This window comes from Onychostoma macrolepis, chromosome 23 (assembly GCF_012432095.1).
Source record: "Onychostoma macrolepis isolate SWU-2019 chromosome 23, ASM1243209v1, whole genome shotgun sequence".
NCBI classification, from domain to species: Eukaryota; Metazoa; Chordata; class Actinopteri; order Cypriniformes; family Cyprinidae; genus Onychostoma; species Onychostoma macrolepis.
In genome coordinates, this window is record NC_081177.1 from 22,829,795 (window position 1) to 22,856,372 (window position 26,578).

General features: G+C 38.1%; 1 protein-coding gene across 4 annotated transcripts in view; it reads left to right on the forward strand.

Annotated features, from left to right (window-relative positions):
• ndrg3b (ndrg family member 3b) overlaps nt 1-26,578 on the forward strand; it is a 63,210-nt gene that overhangs the window by 13,715 nt on the left and 22,917 nt on the right. For all 4 annotated transcript variants that reach the window (XM_058762877.1, XM_058762879.1, XM_058762878.1 and 1 more), the window contains 2 exons: nt 17,171-17,252; nt 19,016-19,048. In XM_058762877.1, the coding sequence (XP_058618860.1) occupies nt 17,196-17,252; nt 19,016-19,048 (90 nt within the window). In that variant the 5' untranslated portion in view covers nt 17,171-17,195. Of the gene's footprint in view, nt 1-17,170; nt 17,253-19,015; nt 19,049-26,578 lie in introns of those variants that run through there.

Genomic DNA, 26,578 nt, shown 5'->3' on the forward strand with positions numbered 1-26,578 from the left:
TAAGTACAGCATACATAACTAGATAAGTCTGATGTTTCACTGAAACAGAGTTAAGACTTGACTTGATTTGGGAGAAAATGGATGAAATTCTTCAGAATTCAATATCAGTAACATAGAAAAATTGAATTTCATGACAACTTGCATATGTCTCCTTTTGTTAAACTCATTCTTGCAAATCTGAAACTCATAATTGCTTTAGCTTTCCAGGAATGGGACCCCCTCAGGACTGGGTCCCTTGGAACTATATCTGTAACTACAGTTAGTGAGGCACTATATGAGACAGACTAGTGCTGGGCAGTATACCGGTTCATACAGAATACCGGTGTTTATTTTTCTTATGATATGAATTTTTAAAATACTGCAATACCGGTGTTATTTAAATAACGTTCGGAACGCGACACTGTTTGAGAGGTGTCTCTTTTCACTATTGCATTGTGGCAAGAACACAGCAGTGTGTGTTACTAAGCGTGAGAGTTCTGAAGCTGTAGAACGTGATGACACCGAAGAACTCATCCACAATATCCACCGCCTGCTGCCATCAGCTCCCACGTCTCACACACACGAGCGCGACTTTAGCACTATATTTAGCAACTTTCAAACCCTTTTAGCGGCTTTTTTCCATAGAATATACAAACTGACAAACCTAGCGACATTTTTGAATAAATCTTAGCTATGGTTCAGTTGGAAGATGTCTCCAGTGCTGCCCCGTGAGCTCGAGATCTGACTCCCAGTGCAGTGTTGCATCTCTCTGCATCTGTTCTGTGCAGCGAGCGGCAGAGAAGCACCGCATTCAGCTGGCCGTACCGCAGCAGACTCGTCAGTTAATGAGTACAAAACAGCGTTTCCAAGCACATGCCGCTAACTGACTGTTTGGGATTATAAATATGAGCATAGTTCGTCTGTTAATATTATGCACTTTTTTTTTTTTTTTTTTTTGTTTGTTACTCAGACGCAGGCAGTGCGCTGCATAGCCGCTCTTTAGTGTAACGTTAGATGCATGTTGATTTTTATCAGATGATGTCGCGATTATAAATGAAAGTGACTCCTGGTTAACATGTATTAATGGGTCGTGTTTAGTCACTATTTAGTGTGGAGTTTTTCTACAATATTCGCTCATCATGACAGTAAAATATGGCCTTCTAAGTCAATCTACTGCAGTTTTTCCTCACTCAATCAGTAGAAAATGTGGTTATTACCCAGGAATGCATGAAAAAAATAAAAATACCGTCATATACTGTGAAACTGGTATCATTTTTAAAAATACCGTGATATAAATTTTTAGTCATACCTCCCAGACAGACGGTATGACTAAAAATTGTAGATACTTTTTTTTATTTTATTTTTTGGAAGTGGAAGCTGTAGTTTCTTTAAAAATGCCTCACCATTTAATGAGTCCCCTCGGTCTTTAAATGTGACTGTCCAACCGTTTTTTGAGTGGAAGAGTTGCACTCTTATTAGAGGATAGGAAGCTAAGATATCCACAGAATCTCTCCTGTCTGAAACATGACAGCTCAATCGCTCATCTTGCCTTCCAATATCTATTGGACGACAATACAATTGTTAAGTAGCTTACAGCTGTTAGAGAGCTAATTTCTCAAGAAAAGACTATATATATATATATATTAAAAAATTTTTTTTATTTTTTTTTGTGCTCACCGCTCGAGGGACTTGAATATAACAAGCAGTCCTTTTGTCCTGCAATCCTAGCTTGCCCTCTCTCTATCTCTCTCTGTATTTCAGCCTGGCTGAAATTGTAGATGCAGCTGTACTGTTCTGAAAGGGCTGGTTTACCGAGGTCCAGTTACCTGATCCTGGAAATACAGAAAGTAGATACTCGCCATCCAAGGAAGAGCTTCTGTTGCATTATGCTGCACACAAGCATCTTTTCCTCTAGACATGTATCCTGTAGACATTGACTTCCCATACCACAGAAAAAAATACTCTCTCTTACTGTAGATCAAAAAGGATGTAAGGATGCTTTGCCTCTGAGATGAGCGTCTGTCCATGTGAACACAAGTGTGTGTCTGGTCTGTATTTTTAAGTGTTTCTGTAATGAAGGTGAGCTAGTAAAGTGATCCTGATCTCTCCTCTGTAGTGGCTGCTGGGATGGAATTGGAGAGCAGCTCTATTCTATACTACTGGCTTTAGATTTTAACATTTGCACTGTAATACCAAGAAATGGATTGAATTAGAAATAAGAGTGATTTAACACTTCAACTTTCATTAACAAGGCTCTATTCTGTTTACTCCGCTGAACTGAAGTGGGCGTAATTTTAGCAAACACTAATAGCCCTCTTCCTTTTTACAAGTGCATCTTAAAGGAATAACTCACCCAAAAAGAACATTAAGTTGCAAATATGCATGTTCCATATAGTGTTGTCAAAAGACCCGGTACTTCGGTACCAAGTCGGTACTAAAAAAGTGAAAACGTCACGGTACCAGGTTTTTTTAAGTACCGGTGGTACCGAGTACCCGGTCAACCCGGTTCTTGACGCGTACGGCCCTATGATTTCCGCGATGCAGAAAACGTGGACGGAATCTCGGAATCCAGTTATAAAAACGGAATTTATAGTTTAGCACGGAATGTCACGGAATTTGTCAAAGTTTGGATGAATTAATCAAAAGTAGGTCATTGCACTTAAATCAAATCGCGACGTGGACTAGTATCTGTAAATATTAAGCTGCAAAAGTCGATTCAAATATGAATCCCGCATGTTCTTTTTTTTTAAAGAAGTCACAATATTTCTTCCATATTTTAATTTTAATAGTAAATCCCCTTTATTTACCAAAACAATACAATGTGTTTAAATTTAATTAATTAAAAGACAAATTAAATTTGGGTGAAACTTGTTTACTGTTTTTCATACTTTTATTACTTGCGGAAAAACTTGAAACACAATTTAAATAAAGTATAAAGAATGGCATTGATTTTTGTACATTTTTATTTTTGTTTGACTTTATTAAAAAGTGTTTTTTTTTTTTAATTAGCATGTGGTACCGAAATTGGTACCGAGAACCATGGATTTTGACTGGTATCGGTACCGAATACTGATATTTTGGTACCGTGACAACACTAGTTCCATATATGTTCCCACATATTTAATAGGCCTAGTTGTTGTAAACAAATTTATTTCTGTTGCTTTTTAGCAGTCATAATTAAAGTCAGACGTTAACAGCCTGCTGTGTCCATAGAGACACAATCCTCTCTTCTGTTTTTTTGACCCCAGGTTTAATGGAAGACTCTATTTGGGATTTAGTCATATTGTAGCATTCCTGGCACTTGTGAACATGAAAGAGTGCTGAAAGCTAATCACAGTTAAAGTGTGTTCACGCTGTCAGCTCTGTTTATAGCCATGTGCCTGTAGAATGACAAATGCTGAACGCACCCTACAGCCAGGGATGCCAAAATCTATCTTTATAATTGATTTACACTCAGGGGGGGGGTCTAGTGCTGTTTCATGAATGTTGAGTTATTTACACTGTTAAAGTTGGATTCTCATGCTAAACATGGCCAATGTTTTGTTGGCAATCTGTGCTCAGGTGCTTGTCGCTCTTTAGCTCCGCCCACAGCACGCCTCCAGGAGCTCTGCTTTTTTCGGGAAGAATTGTAAATCTGTATCTTTCTTTTATAAATATGATAAAACTAAAGACTTTTTGGAGATATGAAGGATGCAGTACTACTCTATAGGTACTCAAGATTAACATGAGATTGGTTGAAACTGTGTGTTATGCCCCATTTAATGACTTGCTACTGCCAATATGTCCACAACATGCTGCTGTGAGCATATAAGAAATACTGCTGCTTAGGGGTGTGCGACATTGACAAAAAAAATAATATCTCTATTTTCTGGGATTTTATCGATAACGATAATCAGACGATATGAGTGTTATTGTGCTGGTATCTTAAAGTCCCCCTGTAGTCGATATTGTATTGCTTAAAACATATCTTTGATCATCAAAATGACCTATTTAAATGTTTTTTTCCTGTGCAAATACTTTTTTCATGCCTTAAAATAGCTTGAATGTAAGCCTCATTTACGCTGATCTATGAATATGCAAATTAGCTCTAGATATTGGCATCTGCCATCAAAAAACCTATATTGATTGACCGCATGAAAGAATGTCATTCTTTGGAAATGCATTGTTTGGTGCATAAATAATGATAAATGTTTCTGATCTCCTTTCTTAAGATTTAGGTTTATGTGTTTTAGGACCTGTTCATGCAGAAAACCCAAACATCAAATTGTGCCAAACCCAATCAATGTCTGAGAGTAAAAGATAATAATGTGGGCAGTGGTCGATATTTTGTCAGCAATAAAACTTGATTGGTGGCTTTGGCAAAACCATATAATCTTTAATAGGGACCCATTTAGTTGCGGGCCAACCTCAGACTGTGATCTCACCACTAATGCAGTAGTCTCATACTCGTCCTCTGAGTAATAATTCAGAAGCTTTGTCTTCGAACCTTTGTAGCTGCTGCCATGAATCATGGGTAATTAGCTTCATGGCAGTGCCTCTTTTGTCTTTGGATCTCTGACCTCAAACAGTAACACGGCACAACATTTCCAGCATTGTTTCTGTTCATCTATCGAAATACATGCCCTAAACCGACCCAAGTGGCCCAGTTTATGCGGGTGTCAGGAGACAGCCAGACTCTGCTCCAAAGCTTTGGTAAGCCCATAGGGAATCACATCTGCTTGTTCTCGGTCCATGGTGTCTCTGGTTAGAGGGGCAGGCGGTCTCACAGCAGCTGCTCCATTCTGCCACTGGCAGGATGCCACTAATGAGATCGCTAACAGAATGACGCCAGAGACCTTAATGAACAACAACATGTGCAGGAGACTAATGGGAGAGCAGTCGTAGAGGGGTGCTGTTCTTTAGTTTGCAGTGGAGAACAATGTGACTGCAATCTTAAACAAAAAATTTGTTTTACCCAACATTTTTGTTCATGTATTCCAGTGTGTGACAGGCAGTGCTGCTTTATGAAGTATAGAGTAGATGGAAAGTTGACACATTTTTAGAAGCTTTACAGTCATAATTCAAGACCAGCAGGAGTATTGGACCTTGCCGGTTAATTCCTGCAACGTAGTGTGCTTCTCCCTGCCAATGCTGTGCTTTCTCTGTGTGTGTCCAGTGCTGCATGCGGTGTGTGTATGCTGGGACGTCTCTGCGGCCTGGCGCACATACACCCTGGCCAAGTGATTGCTTGGCTGACACTCTGCCCCTTTTGCCCGGTTTGCCACTATATTACAGAGTTTATGCCAGTGCACACACTGTGAACAGAGTGGATTGTATTCATTGTGCAATTTCTGTTTTATTTCTTTCCAGAGATGCAGTTTGTTCCTGTATATTATTTGAGTGAGTGCATTGTAGGGCTGTAATGGTACTCAAAATGACCTTTTTGGGAATATGAATAATATATATAATATAATTTTTATTATTATTTTTTTTTAACGAAACAAGCTATAGCTCTGTCTTAAAACAAGTCTGGCAATACTGCTGAAACCGGCTGCAACACAGTCTTTATACGGTAGTTTATGGTGCTGTTGTAAATGGGGGAAGAGATTTTTAAAGTGCTTCCACTTTTGGATATAAGATATTCACATCTGTTTGCGCACTGGCATTCCTTTAGTGAAGTCTGCGAAGTTTTAACAGACTCCCTTTCTGTCAGGATGCAATATGGGCGGACTTGCATTAGTTTCAAACATTTACAAATAAGTACAAGATCGTAAGAGATACAAAGGAGCAAACAGGTTTGAAATGCATTAATTGGCACACAGGCCACTTTAAACTGTAAAGTTAGTTTAGTTAAGCACTTGATATAAAGCACATAATGTTCAGGCAAACTGGGGTTGTGTGCATTTTCCAAAGAAGCTCGCTCTGATGTTATGAAAGTATCTGAAAAATAACAGCGAACAAAGTATATCAACATAAATGGTGTTGTCCCATCCTAGGGGGGAAACTCAAAGTTTCACATCGGGTTCTGCATAGTTACATATGTGAAGTGGCTTAAACAGCAGTGCAGTCTTTGTGTGCACACCGAAACAAAATACTTGTACCAAAAATATTACAAATAGGCTACATGTACCGTTACACCCTTACTGCACGGATTTGTGAATGTGACCAGGTGGAGACAGTATTTGTAGTGAGAAATTTCAGGTTATTTGTCGCCCAAAGCTGTTATATGTTTTAAAAAGGGCCTGTTTACACCTGGTCATTTCATGCGTTTTGCTGATCGGATATCTGTCTGATTTATTAAAAATGTTTCCATTTACACTTGGCCACATAAATGTGTCATCGTAAAGCGGATATAAATCCGATCTTCAATTCCCGTGCTGTATTTAAATTTAACGGAGTTCACGTCAACGGAATAAAAAAATAAGCGCTGCATTTGATTTAATTATCAGCACATTTCAAGATCAAAGACTGCAATAGGAGAGTGTGCGACATCAGCCGATCAAGATAAGTTTGTCTTACTACTTTTAATGAAGATGATTGTGTGTTGAACGTCTGTGTCTTACTTTGTTTCATCTGTGGCAGTTTTTGTTTCGGCTTGCTAAAGAGATACTTAGCTGCTCGTCCGCGGCGATGTGTGTTACATTAGCGCAGTCATATCTGACTATAATGTCATATAGCCTATAACACGCTCTCACACGTTTATTATTTTAGCATTTTGGGAGGAGGAAAACTTGCATATGTGGTTTCAACAACCAGATGCATTTACACTTGTCCAGTTTCGTCTGGAATGCGGCCCAGACCACCTCCTGAAGTGGTTTGAGCAATCGGATTTATATCTGTCTCGAATGTGTTTCGGAGGGCATTTACACCTGGTCTTTTCAAGATCGGACAGCTATCCGATCAGACAAAACGCCTGAAGTGACCAGGTGTAAACAGCCTCAAAGACTTTCAATAGGGGCTTCTATTATGACATTTTATGACATTACCATGACAGTGTTTTTTTGAGATGCAAGTTCTATTCCGGAACATCCATAGAGTTTAAAGGGTTAGTTCACCCAAAAATGAAAATTCTGTCATTAAATACTCACCCTCATGTCATTCCAAACCCCTAAGGCCTTCGTTCATCTTCAGAACTCAAATTAAGATATTTTTGATTAAATCCAAGACCTCTCTGACCCTCCATAGACAGCAAGGAAACTACCACGGTCAAGGTCCAGAAACGTAGTAAGTACTTCGGTAAAATAGTGTAATGCGTATCTGTTGTTTACACGAACCGGAAGCAAGCGCATGCGTTGTGATACTCTGTCCGTAATGGTGGCGCGTCACTGCATACGGGATGAGGAGGAGAAGAATTGTTGAATAAAGTCGTTATTTTTCTTTTCCTTGCGCACAAAGTATTCTTGTAGCTTTGTAAAATTACGGTTGAACTGCTGTTGTCACATGGACTGTTTTACCGATGTCCTTGCTACGTTTCTCTGCCTTGACCGTGGTAGTTCCCTTGCTGTCTATGGAGGGTCAGGGAGGTCTTGGATTTAATCAAAAATATCTTAATTTGTGTTCCGAAGATGAACAAAGGTCTTAGGGGATGAGTATGAGGATGAGTAATTAAATACAGAATTTAAATTTTTGGGTGAAGTATCTCTTTAAGGCAAAAATAGGCATCTTAATTATGCAGCCTTCTAAGATAAATTCTTTTGGTTGTATTCAATCCCAAACTTAATCTCAAGAATGCAATCCCGGAATGCACTGTGACAATCTTAGTGCAGCAATCCAAGGTAGTAGTCGAACCAAGATAAGTGATTGTTATTAGTAATTTAGTACAGAAAAGCATTGGTTACAAAAAGTTTAAAATAATAACTTGACCCAGAATTTCTGTCATGTATAGGTTTATATTGTGTCTTTATTCTTGTCACCCATCTTAAAATTAATCACGATTTGAATCTCCTGTGCATATTAGTATGGGTTCCTTCATTTTAATTTGGACGCTGCTGTTGAAGTTGATGTGGAAGCACGAGGCAACTTGGTAGATTTTGTAACTGAGCTGCAATTTGCTAAAATGAAATAGCCGAGTCATATTTCATATCCCTTATCGAATTCATATGAAAATAAGCCTTTACAGCAGAACAAGAGTAATGTCAAGGTCTAGGTCAGCTTGTTTTTTGCACCCATTAAACAACATTGACTGTATAAACAGGTCACATTTTATCTGATGTAGATGTAGTGTTGATGTTGCTCACGGCCAGCCTGCTGAGAAATGTGATGGTGGTGGTAATTTTGCTTTGATGGATCACAGTGATGGTCATAATGATAATGTTGTTGGTATGCTTAGAGATACTTTGGGAGAAGGATGGAGTAATTACTGCCATTCCCTATCCTCTTGATGAATTGTCAGCTGGTTGTGGTGATGGCATATGGGCGGGCTTGAGCATGCTAATAATCAAATGGGCGGAGCTGATGGACATGGACTTAAGAAAAAGGCAGATGTTCAAACCAATTTTCTCTTGACACTAGTAGTTTCTCTACTCAAGCTATTGTTAACAAGTGTTGTAGCAGGTCATGGAGAATAACGTAGAAATTCTCAACCCCCCCCCCAAAAATCTGACACATGATGTCTCTCAATACTGTTTCTTTTGTAGAGGGTGCAAGGCAATTTTCTTTTCTTTTCTTTTATTGAAGAATATTCTGGCTATATTTTTCAGTGTATGTCTTTAAGGTAAATTTTAAAGTCAGTCATATTTGGAACAGCATGAGAGTGAGGAAAATAATTACATTTTTGAGGGAACATCCCTTTCCTGATGTGGAGCGAGTGGGTGAAAATACCTTTCTTTCTGATTGAGCTGACTCAATTTGAAATTGAATCAAGTCCATTTCAATTCAAATCTTGCGTAAGAAGAACCCAAAGCATGTTAAACTCCCGTTAACTCAAATCCGCTGTTGAAGAGTGAGATTTCCGTTTCTCCGTGAGCTGATTAGAGCGCAGACAGATTAGTGCAGCTAATACGTACGCTGTTGGTTAGTGTATTTTGTTTGCTTTAGTTTATTTGAATGCATTAATCAGGCTTTGTTTGCATTTCTCAGCATCATACTATGTAGGATATGGGGTCAACACATTCTTTTGTTTGTTTGTTTTCTGTGAATACTTCTAATAACCAAGCCAGCAAACCTTATGCGTAGTTTAGCTTTGCATTTGCTTTTAAATGGATCTTTCTTTGTTCTTTAGTTTATTCCATATTCTAAAGCTTCTCATTTGTGCATCTGAAATTGCCCCATGATTCTGCTCATGAATAACCTCTGCTCACTTGTTGATGACGAACATCCGTAGTCATAGTAACAGTGTAGCTTCTGGAGCAGGTCAGTTCTGTCTGGGATGTTGGGAGATTAAATCACCAGCTCCATGCACTTCGATTTTAATCTGGGAAAGACCAGGAGTGCTCTGACATGTCAAGCAATAGCTTGAGTTTGAAGTTGAGACAGAAGAGGCATTTTGGATACCTATATTGTTCCTATTTCATTATTTTTACGATGCTGTATATTGTAGAAATGGGGTGGGGGGGATACATTTTGATATTGAATTTTTCCTCTGTGCTGTATATATTGCAACAGTAATTTTACCAGATGACTTCAATTGCTATAGCTATTTCGAAGAATGAATCGTAAAATTAGGGTGATTTTTGTTGGGGAGTGCACAGAAAATAAAAATAAAGTAAAAAGCTGAATAACTTTTTACCCTGAGGACTATTTTTGAATACAAATAATTTTTGGATGCAAATCATCCTTTTAGGAGAATAACAAGAAAAATAGTTGTTTACACTTTTCTTTTTCTTTTTTCTTTTTTTTTAACTCTTCACAAGAACAAACTCGAACCTATGGAACCCCATATCTATCTATCTGTCTTTCGATCGTTCGTTCGTATAGTTGTACTCAAAATAAATGGTAAAATGTTCATTAAGGCTGGTCGCACACTAGAGGATTTTAAGGCTGATTTTAAGCCTGATTTGCACCACCGAACGATCGGGGGGGTGTGCCCCAATTCACGGCTTGTCGCAAGCAAGATTTAAAATTTTTATTTATTTTTTGTCCAAAAATCCTCTATTGTGTGGTGTCATTACGATTATTTATCTGTTCCCGATCGAGACGGAGCGTTGCCGAACTCAAATTGTAAATATCAAACATATATTTTATATATATCAAACCCATATTCTTTTCTATACTTTGTTTTTCACTCTGAAACAGAATGCGCGCCAGGAAAGCCAGCTGACAACGTTGATTGTCCTCTTTGTTTTTCTTCTCTAGTCATGTTTGATCTCTCGAGTGTCAATGAAGACCTCGTGTCACTGTGAAATCGTTCCCACAATCTTCAAGTGTGTGATCTCGTGGTCTGGTCTAAAAATCTAGTGTGTACGTTCAGAGGATTATAAGGCAAAAAATTTGTTAAACTGTCTTCATGTCTGTGGTCTCCCATGGTTTTATCAATCGTCTAGTGTGCAGCCAGCTTAAGTGACTCAGAGCAGATCGTTCATGTGTTCATGTACTCGTATAGTGAGGTGGCAGAGACTGAAACACCATGAGTGTCACATGCGTTTAAGTAGCCTATGTGTGCAGTAGCCTAAACGAGTCTGCGCCATTCATTCACAAAGACATGCAGAAACCTGTCTATTTGAATGGTGTGTTTGTGGCTTAATATTCACTGACACTAGTAAAGTATATCGTGTTTTGATTTAAGTGTACTGACCTACTTTTCATACCCATACAAAATTTACCAAATTCCGTGACATACAGTAAATTTCATTTTTATGACTGGATTCCGTGATTCTGTACGCATTTTTTGGATTGCGGAAATCAAGGGCCCTGCATTTACTGCCAAATAACAAATCATGAGCCGGAGGTGTACAAGTGAACACAATAAGACACAATGAGAGAACTGTGTCACTCTGAAACACACAGCACACAGTTTGTTTATTTAATAAAATCGCAACCATTTCCCAATATATTATTTGATGGCCTTATCAATGGTGTCTATTACTACTACATTCTCTTCCCTTACCTGTTTGTTATCGGTCATGGGACACCTGTGGCAGTATGTAATTCACCTCCATCTTCTCCGAACCCTGTGGCATCAGGGCATAATCACAGCACACTGACTGTATATGACATGACGTGAATCATACCCTACTGCCTCAATCTCAGTTTTAAATGCCTGCTTTACTTTAGAGCTGTTCATCTACAGAATAAAGTTACGCTGTTTCCATCTCAAGCACAAATGTACTTAAGACTAGACTGAGATTAATGGAAAGATTCCAGCGCTTTGGTCATAATAGAGGTTTCACAGTGATAATTATGTAGCATTTTAACATAATTGTTCACAGCGCTGATAATTGGGGCCAGTGACCTTTTAGTTCATGTAGCTTATTGGGCAACATTTAAAATTAGAAACTAGAGAGCCTCCGAACATTTGGCTTCATGATGTCTCTTAACTATCATTACATTTTCCCTCCTGTCTTATATGAACTACCCACTGTCTCTTTGAAGCTACTCTCAAAACTGCAATTATCTCTCTACTTCACAATCCTATAACGTCATTACTAATTATAAGAGTAAATTACAGTTGGAATGGAGGACTGGAAGGTTCTTGAATGAAAGAAGAGAGGAAGGATATTTTTTAGTTCCGCTGATTACGTGACGTGTTCAGAGAGGCGCGAGTCGAGCAGTTAAGAAAGAAAGGAGCCCTTCCGATGTTTTCTACAACCTGAACCCACACACATTCACCAACGGCCTGTAATTAGCGTTTCACACACAGCCTGTAGAACATAAGTATTCTTCTGCTGGAAAGCACAACTTCAGCAAATGAATAAAATAGATCCTAGTGAAGTTACATGTGCACCCATTTAAAATGTACTGGTTTAGTAGTCACACTGTGGCAAGATTTTCCCATCCTGTCTGACCCAGGTGTTCACTCCTACTGAGCACCAGCTCCAGCAGAGTCACTGTCCTGTACTGCTGGATAAAGATGTAAGATGCTCAGGTAGTTGTAATGGATTTAATCTAACAAGCTTAATGTGTAATACTTGAAACTGTACAGACCTTTGTGCTCTCTCAGTATTGCAGGATATACATGAAAATATTTTAGAAATGTAACTGTTTTATGTAGAGATTTGAAATGATCTAGAAAATAAATTGAACCATTTTGTCATGATTTTGGCAGTTGCGTTGTCAGTTGTAGTTTTATTTATTTGCTACAAAACACTTTTGTGTTTAACTTTTGTGCTTTTTACTGAGTGATTTGTGCTACTACAAGCAATATTTCTTGGATTTATGAAATTTCGTGGATTTATTGAAGCACTCCTACAATATGTGTGTGTTTGCACAGAGATGCATGACAGTTTTGCTGTGGTTTCATTTGGAAATTTTATTTGTCAAAATAAAACACAAAATATTGACGATACTTATTGAACTGTTTTATAAAATCAGTGTGACATTCGCAATTTTGCTTATTTGGGAAAAAGGCTTCTGATATTGCTTAAAGGGATAGTTTACCCAAAAATGAAAATTGTCATTACTCGCCCTCATGTCGTTCCAACCCCGTAAGACATTCATTCATCTTCTGAACTCAAATTACCATTTTTTGATGAAATCTGAGAGTATTCTGAGCCTGCATAGACGGCAGCAGAACTACCACATTCAAGGCCTTGAAAGGTAGTAAGGACATCACAAAATTAAGAAAATTAACAACTGATGTCACATGGACCAGTGTTTCCCCTACCATTATTTTAGGAGGGCGACCCGCCCCCCCAACGGCACCCCCCGCCCCCCTTAAAGGTCAAGTTAATTTTATTTAATTGTATTTTCTCTATAGCGCCAGACCACAAAAGAAGTCATTCAATGTTACCTTCCCTCTAGAACAGGTCTATACCTTGTTCTTTTATTAAACAAACTAAACAGCCTTATGTTATTTATCTTATTTACACGACGGCGTGTCATTTCTGTCTCTACGTTACATGGTCGCGCTCTCTGTATCGTGAGCACAGCGAAGTTCCGCCCCGGTTCGCGCACACACACACACACACACACACACACACACACACACACACACACACACACACACACACACACACACACACACACGTAAGCGCACACACAAGTGAGCACACTCCCACTCCTATTTGTAAATATTAAGCCGCAAAACGTCTATTTAAATATGACTTCTGCGTATCTCTGTGTTAATGTATGGCGCAGACGCACGGGTTTGTTCACTACTCATACAGAAGCGCGCGTGACGCTTGCGGTGATATTAACGTCTGTCGTCTCACTAAACGAGGACATAAATACATGAACAACATCTCCAGAACTGCTCTAAGAGTCACTTCATGAGCATTCGACCGTTTCATTTGAGAAAAACTATCCTCATATCATATACACAGAAATGTAAAGGTATTCACGGCAACCCGTCAAAATAAAAGTTCGGTTTCACTTGAAGACATTGGGCAGAACGTAATGGACTACTACTACTACTACTACTACTAAAACTATTAAAACCTTATCTTTAAGGAATAATCATACAATGTCTTCAGTGTTATTATCAATATTAAATCCCCTTTATTTTTATGTCGGGAAAAAACGGAAACACTCTGGTTTCATCGAAAATATCTTAATTTGTGTTCAGAAGATGAACAAAGGTCTTACGGGTTTGGAAGGACATGAGGGTGAGTAATTAATGACCAAATTTATTTTTGGGTGAACTCTTCCTTTAACTTTATCATTTGATTATAAATAAAAGACAAAACTCATGGGGAAGATGGCCTTGTATGTCTTGCATTTTGGGAACGGCATTAAAATAAGCTGCAGTGAGAGCGTGCATTCTCAAGGCATAGTTTTGTTTGGCTGCCATACTCAATGTTAGATCAAGCATTGCTAAAACAATTATGAAATTATCATAGATGACACATCACACACACTCCTAAGTAACTGTGATATACTAACCCAGCTCTCTGTCCCTAGCTCTATCTGTCAGTGGAACACCAGCTTTCTGACAGATAGGCAGCAACTAGTGAGACTGGGGAAATTCATGTCAAACAGCCGCTCCACCAACACTGGCACCCCTCAGGGATGTGTTCTCGCCCCACTGCACCACTTCTTCTCCCTGTACACCAACGACTGCGCCTCTAGAGACCCCTCTGTCAAGCTCTTTAAGTTTGCAGATGACTCCACACTCATCGGCCTCATCCAGGATGGTTACGAGTCTGCTTACAGACAGGAGGTTAAAGAACTGGCTGTCTGGTGCAGTCTAAACAACCTGGAGCTCAACACACTCAACACAGTGGAGATGCTCGTGGACTTCAGGAGAAACCCCCCTGCACTCCCCCCACTCACCATCATAGACAGCACTGTGACTGCAGTGGAGACATTCAAGTTCCTGGGATGCATCATCTCTCAGGACCTGAATTGGGAAACTCACGTCAACTCCATTGTTTAAAAAAAAAAAAAAAAATGAAGCCCAACAAAGGTTGTACTTCCTTCGCCAGCTGAGAAAGTTTAACCTGCCACAGGAGCTGCTGAAACAGTTCTACTCAGCCGTCATTGAGTCTGTCCTGTACACTTCAATAACTGTCTGGTTTGGCTCAGCTAAAAAAATCAGGGATCAGAAGACTACAGAGAATGGTCCAGACTGCTGAATGGTTTATTGGTGCCCCCCTGCCCACCCTTCCAGAACTGTATACATCCAGAGTTGAGGAAAAGGGCTCAGAAAATCACTCTGGATACTTCACATCCGAGTCATCCCCTTTTTGAACTTTTGCCATCTGGCCAGAGCTACAGAGCCCCAATTACCAGGACAGCAAGGCACAAAAACAGTTTCCTCCCCCAGGCAATCCACCTTATGAACAGTTAAATGCCCCCCCCACCCATTATGCAACAACAATGTGCAATAACCTTATATTTATTTGCTACCACCTCCATCCTAGTACATCCCTGCATCTCCTTCTATTCTATTCCATTCTCATCTATAGCACAACTGTTCATACAATCATTTATGACTCAAATCATTTTTCTCTTTCAATTTTTTTATTTATATTTACATGTGTATTTTTTATTCTCATCTTATTTTTATTGTCTGTGTGTCGTTGTTGTCTCTGTGAATTGGAAGCTTATGACACTAAAACAAGTTCCTCGCAAGCATGCTTGGCAATAAAAGCTCTTTCTGATTCTGATTCTAATTCTAATATACACAAAATAGCATGATTTATATACCATCATTCCAACCAGCCCAGGCAGAAATCTGTTCACATCCAGCACTCTGCCATTCATATTCAAATTAAATATTACTATTGGCATGTTTACTTTAACAAACGCAATGAAAAGAACACAGTTACATTTCACAGGAAAATGATTTGTTACATAAGAACAGTGCTCTGATTGTTCTTTCAGAAGCTCTGAAGAAGCTCATCTGGCAGCTCTCCTCCCAAAATAGTACTCTCTGTCTCCATTGATTCAGGAGATGCTGCTAGATGTGTTCATCCTCTTCTCAGAAAGCCATAATGGTAAAGCACTGAAGAACGTCAAGGGTGGGATGACAAAAAAAAAAAAAAACATTTAGAAACTTATAACCATAAGGCTGTCTCTCTTGTCTTTTGATGCATCACTGACCCTACACACTGTGACAGATCGACATTTTCCCTCCGAGTAACTCCACTAATCCATCTAACACACACACATGGCCTTCTGTCTCTGACTGTGACCTTGTCAACACTTGTCAGCCCTCCTGCGGATGCCAGCCCAGTGTTCAGCTTACATCCTTTTGTTCATCTCTCGCATCCTCACCACCACAGACGGTCAGGGAGCTTACTGTAAGCAAAATTAGTCCATATAACCTGGCATTCATGTGATTTAGGGCAGCAGAGAGATTTTACTGAATGCCAAGTCATTACAGGTGGCCAAAGCCTTTAAATGGTGAAGCAGACACCTGGACATTGTAGCACAAGGTGTACAGAACATTTATACAGTCTTGGGTCAGCAAATCCTTCCATTTGTCTCAAAGCACAGCAGTCTTACAAGAAGGGAAGGTGATTGGGTGGTTTCAGATCTAAAAAGACAGAAAAACATTCCACACTACCAAAGTTTTGAGTTTAATTGATTTGATTTAATGTTTTTGAAAAGAAGTCTCTAATGCTCAACAATTTCATTTATTTGATAAAAAATAGTTAAAACGATAATATTGTGAAATATTATTATAATTGAAAATAACTGTTTATATCTATTTGAATATATTTTAAAATGTAACTTATTCCTATGATGTAAAGATGAGTTTTCAGCATCATTACTGCAGTCTTCAGTGTCGCATGATCCTTCAGAAATCATTCTAATATGCTGATTTGCTGCTCAAGAAACATTTTGTATCAATGTTGAAAACAGTTGTGCCTACAGACCCCAAACTTTCAAACAGTTGTATGTGAATTCAAACTCTAATGTGCTGTTGCCTTTCAAAATGTGTCTAAACGCATTATATTCTCAACCCTAATATGCAATATATAAGCGGTGTTGACCCATTCTAGTAGGATTCGCCCACTTTTCATGATCCAGTTAATTCCCAGTGGATACGTGTTTTGTTTTGTTTTTAATTGAAAATCCTGTTTTACTAGGAAATGAGTCATGTTACAGCAGTAAAATCAGTTTCCGAAGCCGTTTCATCTCTTTAAGTATGCCCAAAGGGACTGTGTGCTTTTAATGTGTTGGCCAAACATTCATATCTGCATTTGCATGCTTGCGTTCTACCCTAAAATGCAGTAGCACATTTGTTCCCGGATGGAGAGCAGCTCGGGGGACACAAAACCTTTATTTCAGCAACACCAAGCTTCAGTAAGTCACCCAGCGCCATTATAAGGGTGACATAAGCCTACACAATGCCCTTCCTGAAACAGTTGCATGCATTGACCTTCAGGATGGTCACAGAGAGTTAAACCATGAATTAAACATGAGCTCATCTGAATTCGGTTAACAAGGACAATGGGGGTTTGGTGGCGGTTATTAGGCAGGATGTTAAACATCAATTCTCCCCCTCTCTCTCTCTCCCTCCCCCCTCTGTGTCCTGTTTACTGTAATTCTGTATTCATGATTATTTGGCATGCTAAGCCATGTTCCCTGTTGGTCAATAAGTCAGTGCTGATTGTAATGATGTACTAATCCATATCTGTCCTGTCTCTCTCTCTCTCTCTCTCTGTAGTGACGGGCAGCTGTCAGGCTTGAGGATGGATGAGTTACAGGATGTGCAGTTGACTGAGATCAAACCCCTCTTGACAGACAAGGTGAGTTACATTCGTCTGGTTGTGAACACCAGTGCTTCCCCTCTCTGTCTTTAACTACATCTCACCCCACCACTCCAGTTCTCTCACTCTGACTCGATCCCGGGCTCCTCAAGGCACTCGTCTCAGGGCCCGTTACCCTTGGATACCGAGCTGTACCGGAGCATTGAGATCAGAGAGATGATGTATAATGTCATCAGGTCCTAATCTCACAGCCGCCGGTATCACCAGCATCAAACGGAGCCTGAAATGAGCAGCTGTTAGAAAATCAGAACAAGAGCTTATTTATGTGTGTACTATATAAAGTATGCATACTGCCTTATGCTTGCTCAATAGTGCTCTGTAAAGCCTGACATGAAATGTTTTTTTTTTTAGAACGGTTTATTGAAACTTTTAATAACAAAAAAAAAAAAAGTAAAAGTCTGCTTGTTGTTGTTGTTTTGTCTTATTGAGCATCATAATTGATACATCAGGCTTTTATGGTTTATGATGAAGAAGAACTCCGTACTCCGAGCAAAAAAACATGTCAGTTTTATTCTGAGCAAAAATAAGAATTCTGGTGCTGATATGCAAGATGAAATTCTGATAGCTTATAATGGAAATAAACCGTATAAGACTTACATAAAATGCATATAAATATCAGTTGTCACTCTATATTTGCTAATAATATGTCTTAAGATGATATTTACATGTTAGTTTTATGATGAAAGTTCTGTATTTTTTTTTGTGGGGGACAAAACATATAATGCAATGCAATACAATGATTATTGAGAGATGAGCAATTAAACGTTCCTCATAAACCCAAGTTGATTTAATCCATGTTCATCTTAAAATATTACTTACAATATAAAATGTACAGTTTTAGAAAGGAAGTAAAAGGCTTTTTACTTGCTAAATATAAAATATCAATCGGATGACAAATTGTCTATGCTTTCAGTTTTGATCGTGTTGATAATTTAGATGCCTTATAAATTTGCATATCAAATATTATAAAGTTGGCTTTGTAGAGTTAGATTGTGAACTGCAACAACACTACCATCTAAACAAATCTGCTCTAAAATTTTGAAAATGTTTCCTTCTCTTAAAAAGACCATGTGGGTTTTGTGACTCCTCCTGGTGTTCACTCACTGCTTGACCAACAGTGTCCTTCAGTTAGGCAGAAATAGATAGAAACTTTGGTCCTATTTATAACTGGTGATAAAATCTGTCCTTCAAAATACTCTGTTGTTTTAAAAACATCTGCATGATCCTAATTCATTTTAGATTAGGGAGGGTGTGACAATTTTATTTGAGGCCACAAGTGCAAACCACAGCTGAATATGCATATCATGTTCTGCTAGTCTCATTATGTACATACAAAGTTCAGTTATTTACAGAAGTGAATTCTTCAGAATTCAGTCCCAAAAACTACAGCAGATTACAAAAAAAAATGTCATGCCCTCTCTGGAATTTACGTGCAAAGTAGCTTTGATTTTGAAATATTTCAAATGGATACATTTCGTTTTCTTATTTATTTTATAAAGTAAATTGTTCAAAAAATATTTTGAAATTAATTTTGGGTAACTCCTGCATGCAAACTCGGGCACGACAATTCAGGCAGGAGTTAAATCATCTCGCAGCACTGTAATTTGTCCTTTCTTTAACAGAATATAATTATGTGGTCAATGCCAGGTATAACATGGGCCATTGTGTCTTGCATGACCTGGTATTTTAACATCACATGCTTAACCCTTTCAGCTGATCGCTTTCTCTCTCTTTCTACACAGAATGGGCAGAACTTCCAGGACTTTGATTGTCAGGTAAGAGTCTCTTGTTGTCATTAGGCCTGTATGTGCTGCAAATGACCTCCTGAAGCGCTCACCCACAATCATTAATCTACTCTTCCTGTGCTGCTGGTTTATTTCCCAGCACTGTGTGATGGTGAAAGATTCTTGACCTGTACTTCACTGTTGAGCAGTGAAATTCACTCTGGTGTCTCTTTGTTGTGCTGTGGGTGTGTGGGAGGGTTTGTGGGTGGTGAGTTGAGCTGGAGGAGAGCAAGTCGTGTACACTACTGTGTTGTTTGCTGAAAAGCAAAATTTGACTCGGGGGTTGTAAGCACACTTCATTATCATACGTTTATTCCACTATTATTTCTCCTCACTTCATTCTTATTTTATTGGCATTTTCTCCAGTGGCAGTCATTCAGTGATTTATATACAGTATGTAATTTTATTTTTATTATGCTTTCAGCACATTTAATGGCCCATTTCAGTCGATTGTGTTTGCTCTCCTGCCATAGGCTCTACAAGTGTAAGAGTTGATCTGGTCTTTTCCAGACCACAGCACATTGCTGTCAGTGCTGCTCACCAGCTCTTCATTATTCAGTGTCCTCTCCATTCTCCATTGTCACAGACCTGATCAGATTGACATCTGATCTTCAGCAGGTATAGGGCAGTTGTAGTTCAATTTCAGCCAGGAAAAACAAGTCCCGTTAAGGGACGTGAGGAATTTCAGTGAGGAAGACAAGTAAGTGTCCCTCTTTAAGAGAAGGTACCACAGGCATAATTTTGATTTAGATTTAACTAATTTGATTTTCCACAGCATCTCGTAGATTCCAGAAAACTGTCAGTTTTCAGAAAACATGTTAAATAATAGGCAATAGTTACTGCTGTTCAAAAGTTTGGGATCAGCAAGATCTTTTGCTCAAGTCTGCATTCATTTGACCAAAAATAGAGGAAAAAAATAGAGAAAAAAACTGTAAAATTGTGAAATTATTACAATTTAAAGCAACGGTTTTCTATTTTATTATACTTTTAAAATATAATTTATTCCTGTTATACAAAGCAAAATTTTCATTAGCCGTTACTCCAGTCTTCAGTGTCACATGATCTTTCAGAAATCATTCTGATTTATCAATTTGCTGATTTATTATCAATGTTGGAAACAGTTGGGCTGCTTAATTTAAAAAATAAATAAATAAAAAAATGGGAACATGTGGTACTTTTTTCAGGATTCTTTGATTAATAAAAGTTAAAAAGAACAGCATTTTCAAAATAGAAATCTTTCTTTTGACAGTATGTCTTTACTTTCACTTTATATCAATTTAACACATCCTTGCTGAATAAAAGTATTCATTTCTTTAAAGGTGGGGTAAGCGATTTCTGGTAGCTAATGTTGACATTTGAAATCACCAAAACAAACACTCCCCAACCCCAAAAGAGTCTCACCCCACACATACGTACAGCAACGATTAGTTCTGTGAAGCAAAGCAAAACCAATGTTACTCAACTATCGAGAAGAAACAAAGCAACCTTGGAGCCCGATCGCAGGCCTTCCCGCTCCTTCAGCTCTCTCCAGCGCTGGAAAGCTGATCCGATATTTACACGGGTCCTACTTCTTGCCTTATCGTAACACCGTGTCTACACTGGAACTGGAACACACACAACTCATTATAATCAGTGATGCTGTCTACACTGGATGCCGCGCCACGACACCACAAATCCCTGACAGTAAACTGCTGCTGTGTTCTATTTATGACACATTGACACAAATTTCAAATGATTTTCAATGGTCACTTTGTCGCGTCCAGTGTACGGTATAAGCCACCTTTTGTTCCACAGACGTTTTCCTCTTTTGTTTTTTATCCGCCATCTCTATCTTTCTGTCGTCGCTCGGCTTATGTCCGTCATGTGCACTGATGAGCACTCTCTCTTCTGCATCATGAGTAGACACGCCCCTTACTGCTGATTGGCTACAAGTTTGTTTTGGTACTCGGCCCAGACTCGTTTTCTAAAGCGTTTTTGAATAAAAAAAATTTAAATCCTGATCCCAAACATTTGAATGTTATATTAGTTGTCATTTTATGACTCTCTTCTTTGTGACATTTTGCTCATAAAACATTTTTATATTTATATTTATTTAAATTATTTTATTTATTATGTTTTAATATAATATTTATTTATATATTTATTTTGTATTTTATTTATTTCCTTTTTTTCTGGTAGTTAACCTTTTTTAGTTATCATTTTACAGAAACTTATTTGCATGGTTTCTTCAACATAAAATGCATAATGCCGATTTGCGTGTTTTATTAACTGAAATAAGTAAAGTCGCAATACAAAATAAAACCCTTTTTGTGTTTTCATATGAAGAATGTTCTTTTTGCATGAAATTCCCCTTAACAGTTCAGTCTCAGAGTTCAGGTCTTCAGCTCCTGAAGTATTAAAGAGGCTCAGTTATCTGAGGTTTGGTCTGTACCCTTTAGTGAAGCTCATTTGGAGTATTTTTAGAGTGTGGTAAATCACACAGTAATTTATCGAAATGTGAGGATCTAGGATCATACCAGTGTTCACAGGTTTAAATTTATCCTCGGTCTGCAGGCTTGTCAGCTGGTTGAATGGATCGGCGTCTCAGGCGAGAATTACCTCACCACACATTCACACACCTGAGAGGAAGCTGAATGTGTTAGTAGTCGTACGAATGAAGTATAAACAAGAAATGGGTAAACTGAGTCATGAACTGATTGTACATGTGCCATTTGTCTTCTGTGTTGCAGTGTAAAAGGTTTTTTTTTTTTTCTCCCTTTTTGTCTATTTGATTTCTACTAGAGCTGGTAACTATGCAACAGGAGGACTTGAACTATTACATAATGTAACGTCTCTGAACTCCTGCAAATGGGGAAAGAGGAAACTACTACAAGATCAATCTAGAGGAACTCAATTAAGAAACTAAACAACTGCCTGAAGAGTCCAACCTTAATGGTTCCTTGAAGCCCCATAATGCCTGATGACATTACTGTTTTAGCGTTTCTAGTTCTCGGCATGCTAATGTCATTAGGCTGAGCAGTTGCTATGGTGACGGTGTGTGAAGAAGCTCTGTGGATGATGTAAGCTGACACCTGTTGGGCTCCTCCTGAAGAGGGCAGTGTAAATGCATATAACAGTCAAGCTGTTCTCACAAAATGTTTGATGATGGTTTAGCTCTGTTTGGTTTGTTTCAGATTTATTTATTGCTTATTCAATGAGCAACTTTAGCTAAATGATGCTGTTTGGTCTTCTTGGCAGCATTATTAACTATGCAGGCTTGTTTTTCTCTCTCTGTGTGTGGCTGATTAAAGTGTGATGGTGCAGCATTGGTTCTGTAGGGGTATGGCATTGGGTCAGATGGCACATGGGGCAGCGGATGTGTTTATTCAGGCGTGGCGCTCACTCTGCCGGAAAAGGACAGACACAAGGGATGACCATTTACTCTCATTACAATCATATTTGCTGTATGCAACTGTTTTTTTACTCTCTCTATTGCTTGTATACACACAAACATGTTTACAGGTTTCAGAGTTAATCTCTAGCAGCAATTATGTAACTCACAAAGCTGGTGATATAAAGTAAGATAGACTGTATGTTGTGCCATTTTCACAATTACTACATAATTTGTCCCTTTAATATTTTATTTATTTATTTTTTTGTAAATTTTCATCATAACGTTTTTACTTCCTTTTAGGGTTGCATGATTTAATAATTTTATTGTCAATTACGGTTTGTCTTCCATTGATTAAGAAACAGGATAATTAATTTAAAAGTTTTGTCCTTTTTATCTTAAATCCAGGTCACCCTTTTCCTTTGCAGCAGTGCGCTTTCATCCTTCCTGATTTATTTTTATTTATAATTTATTATCCTTCCTGATTTATTTTTATATATAATTGCGATCTCAGTATTGACCAAAATAAACATGATTAAGATTTAAGCAGCCCTACTTCATCACAAGATATAGTCTCTTGAAGTTTAATATATAGTATTTTTTATATATATATATATATATATATATATATATATATATACCTATACCTATACCTTGAATACTGACTGTCCAAAATCAATATCATGCTAAAATACACAGTACTAATATAAATATAAAAACTATATTATTACTAATATATATATTTTTATATATATTTATTTATAATTATTATTATTTTTTTTTTTTTTTTTTATTAGTAGTGTGTATTTTAGTATGATATTGATTTTGGCCGGTCAATATTCAGGATCAGAATTTATTTTTAATTTTATTTATTTTTTGTCTTTGTTCATAACTATTGCATTAACTAATGTTAACAAATTTGTTGTGTTTTCAAGTATGCTTGGCTCAATAGACATTTTTGTGAAGCAGTTAGACAGGATTGTGGAGATACACACTGCCCTCTGTGGGTCATGAGGTGTATTGAATTGTTTTAATTTTTTTTTTTTTTTTTTTTAATAGTTGTCAGACAGTGTAGAGACAGAGCTGACATTTTAATATCTGAGATCAAAACCCTCTGCCTCTCTCATCTCTGACAGCGTAGCAGATTTGGAGCATCCTCAACTGCTGCTGTGGCAGGATACACCTGCTGCTTGATGTGGCTGCTCTCAAGCACACTCGCTTGCATACAGTTGCATTGATCAGGGGTGTGTTCCAGCGCTAGGGTGTACACGCGTGGGCTGCTGCACGGGGGGCTTTCTTTACACATCGCAATCGCAGGGAAATCCTTGTTCCCCTTCACCCACTCTCTCATCCATCAGAACCTCAGGTGCATCCTGGGACAAGGTTACACCGTCTGAAATGTCAAGGGTGCGTTTCTGGGTTATGCTTACAGGTTTATAAATGGTAGGCATGTTCAAAGATCAGAGAAGAATCTTACTGCCACTTAGATAATAGTTAACTTCAACATTATTATGCAGGTTTTATCTTTGCGTGCTTGATCCCATGGCTTTTGTAGCAGTTCACATGCTTTTTGTCAGTTTTTATAGTTCTGACAGTTCAAACATTGTGCATCACAGAATGTGATATGATTTCATTAGGTACGAAAGAAATTTTGGAATATTTAATGATGGTGATTTGTTTAATTGTCTTAAAGGCCTATTTCCATCAGGGGCCATGCAATTACAGTGTATTCAGAAAGTATTCAGACCTCCCTCCCCCTTTTCCACATTTTATTATGTTGCAGAATTATGCCGAAATGCTTGAAATTATTTTTTTTTTCACACCAATCTTCATTCCATATATCATAATGTCAAAGTAAAAAGCAGATATTTAAGAGGATTGCTAAAAAAAGAAAGAAAGAAACAACTTCAGTTTTTAGACTGACATTTAAATAAAATGTAAATAAAAAGAATATGAAAACTAAATAAAATATACTTTTATATATTTTACATGAGTTTTTAGCTTTGGGTTTTTAACATCTTTGCAAATCTTTTAAAAATAAACTAAAATAATTCCATTGCACAAGTATTCACTGTTATCTGGGACAGTTGAAATTTAGCTCAGGGCAGCATTCATATTGCTTGTATATGTTACTACACTTCAAGTGAAGTTAACCTCTGGCAAATTCAATTGAATGGGTATGATTTGGAAAGGCACAGACCTCTCAATAAAAGGTCTAACAGCTTAAAATGCATATCAGGGCAAAAACCAAGCCCTGAAGTCAAAGGAACTGCCTGTAGAGCTCAGAAACAGGATTGTGTCAAGCCACAGATCTGAGGAAGAGTTCAGAAAATATTCTTCTGCATTGAAGGTTCACATAAGCATGTGGCCTCTATTATCCTGAATGGAAGAAGAACCAGGCCTCTTTCTAGAGCTGGACTCCTGGCCAATCTGAGCAACTGATGGAGGAGGGCTTTGGTTAGAGTGATGACCAAGAACATGATGGTCACTCTAGTTGAGCTCCATGGTCATATATGCTGATGAGAGAAATCTACAGAAGGACAAACATCACTGCAACACTCCACCAATCTGGGCTTTATGTCAGTGTGGCAAGACTCAATCTTCTCCTCAGTGAAGACATGAAAACACACTTGGAATTTGACAAAAAAAAAGCACCTAAAGGACCCTCAGACTCTGAGAAACAAGATTCTCTGGTCTGATGAACCTCAATTCCAAGCATCATGTTTGAAGGAAACCAGCTCTGCTCATGACCTGCAGAGTACCATCCCAAAAGTAAAGTGTGCTGGTAGCAGCCTCCTGCTGTGGGGCTGTTTTTCAGTGGCAGGAACTGAGGGACTCGTCAGAGTAAGAAAAGCTCAATGCACCAAAATATTGAGAGAGCCTAAATGAAAACCCAGTCCAGAGCGTTCAGAACCTCAGACTGGGCAGAAGGTTCACCTTCCAACAGGACATTGACCCTAAACACAGTAAGAGTGGCTTATAGACAACTCTGTGAATTTCCTTGAGTGGCCCAATCACAGCCTGGGCTTGAACCCAATCAAATATTTCTGGAGAAACCTGAAAATGTGTCTGCCCCCATCCAACCTGACAGATATTGAGAGGTGAAGAGTGAGGTGAAAAATGGATATATTGCCAAATTCTGATGTGCAAAGCTTGTCGCATCATACCCAAAAATACTTGAGGCTGTAAAGGTGCTTCAGCCAAGTAATGAGTTAAGGGTATGAATACTTATTATGCAATGAACTCATTTCAGGTTTTTTATTTTTAATAAGTTTACAAAGTTGTGAAAATTCAGTTTTTGATTTGACATTATGGGATATGAAATGTGTATTGATGTGGAAAAAAGTAATTTAAAGCAGTTTAACATAAGACAGCAGGGCTGGAAATAGAAAATAAGTGTGCATTGTTTATCCTTTTGATCTTTTATTTTAAAAAAGCACAAAAATCTAAGCTTTCATTGGAGAATAAGAATTTAAAATGGGGGAAATATTGTTAACACTTTAGAATAGGGAACACTTATTCACTATTAGCTACGACTTTTCCCTCAATAAATTCCTAATTTGCTGCTTATTAATAGTTAGTAAGGTAGTTGATTAAGAATTTCCAATCAACAGAAAATGTTATGAATCTGCCTGGAAGAGGACGTGTGTCTATATCATCCTAATGCACGGTGAGAAGGAGAGTTTGAGTGGCTAAAGACTCCAAGGACCACAGCTGGAGAATTGCAGAAAATAGTTGAGTCTCTGGGTCAGAAAACCTTTTTTTTTTTTTTTTTTTTTTAAATCAAACAGCACCTACATCACCACATGTTGTTTGGGAGGGTTTCAAGAAAAGAAAATGCTTTCACCAAAAAACAATCTCCAGCATATTCAGTTATCAGACACGACTGGAACTTCAAATGGGACTGGCTTCTATGGTCAGATGAAACTAAAATAAAAGGAGCTTTTTAGCAGCAAACACTCAAGTTGGGTTTGGTAAAGACAGGGATAAAAAGTACCCCATGTGTACAATGAAATATACTGCTGTATTTTTGATGTTGTGGGCCTATATTTCTGCTGGAGGTCCTGGACACATGGCATCATGGATTCTATCAAATACAAACAGATAAAAAATTAAAAACTGACTGTCCATGCTAGAAATCTTATAATGGG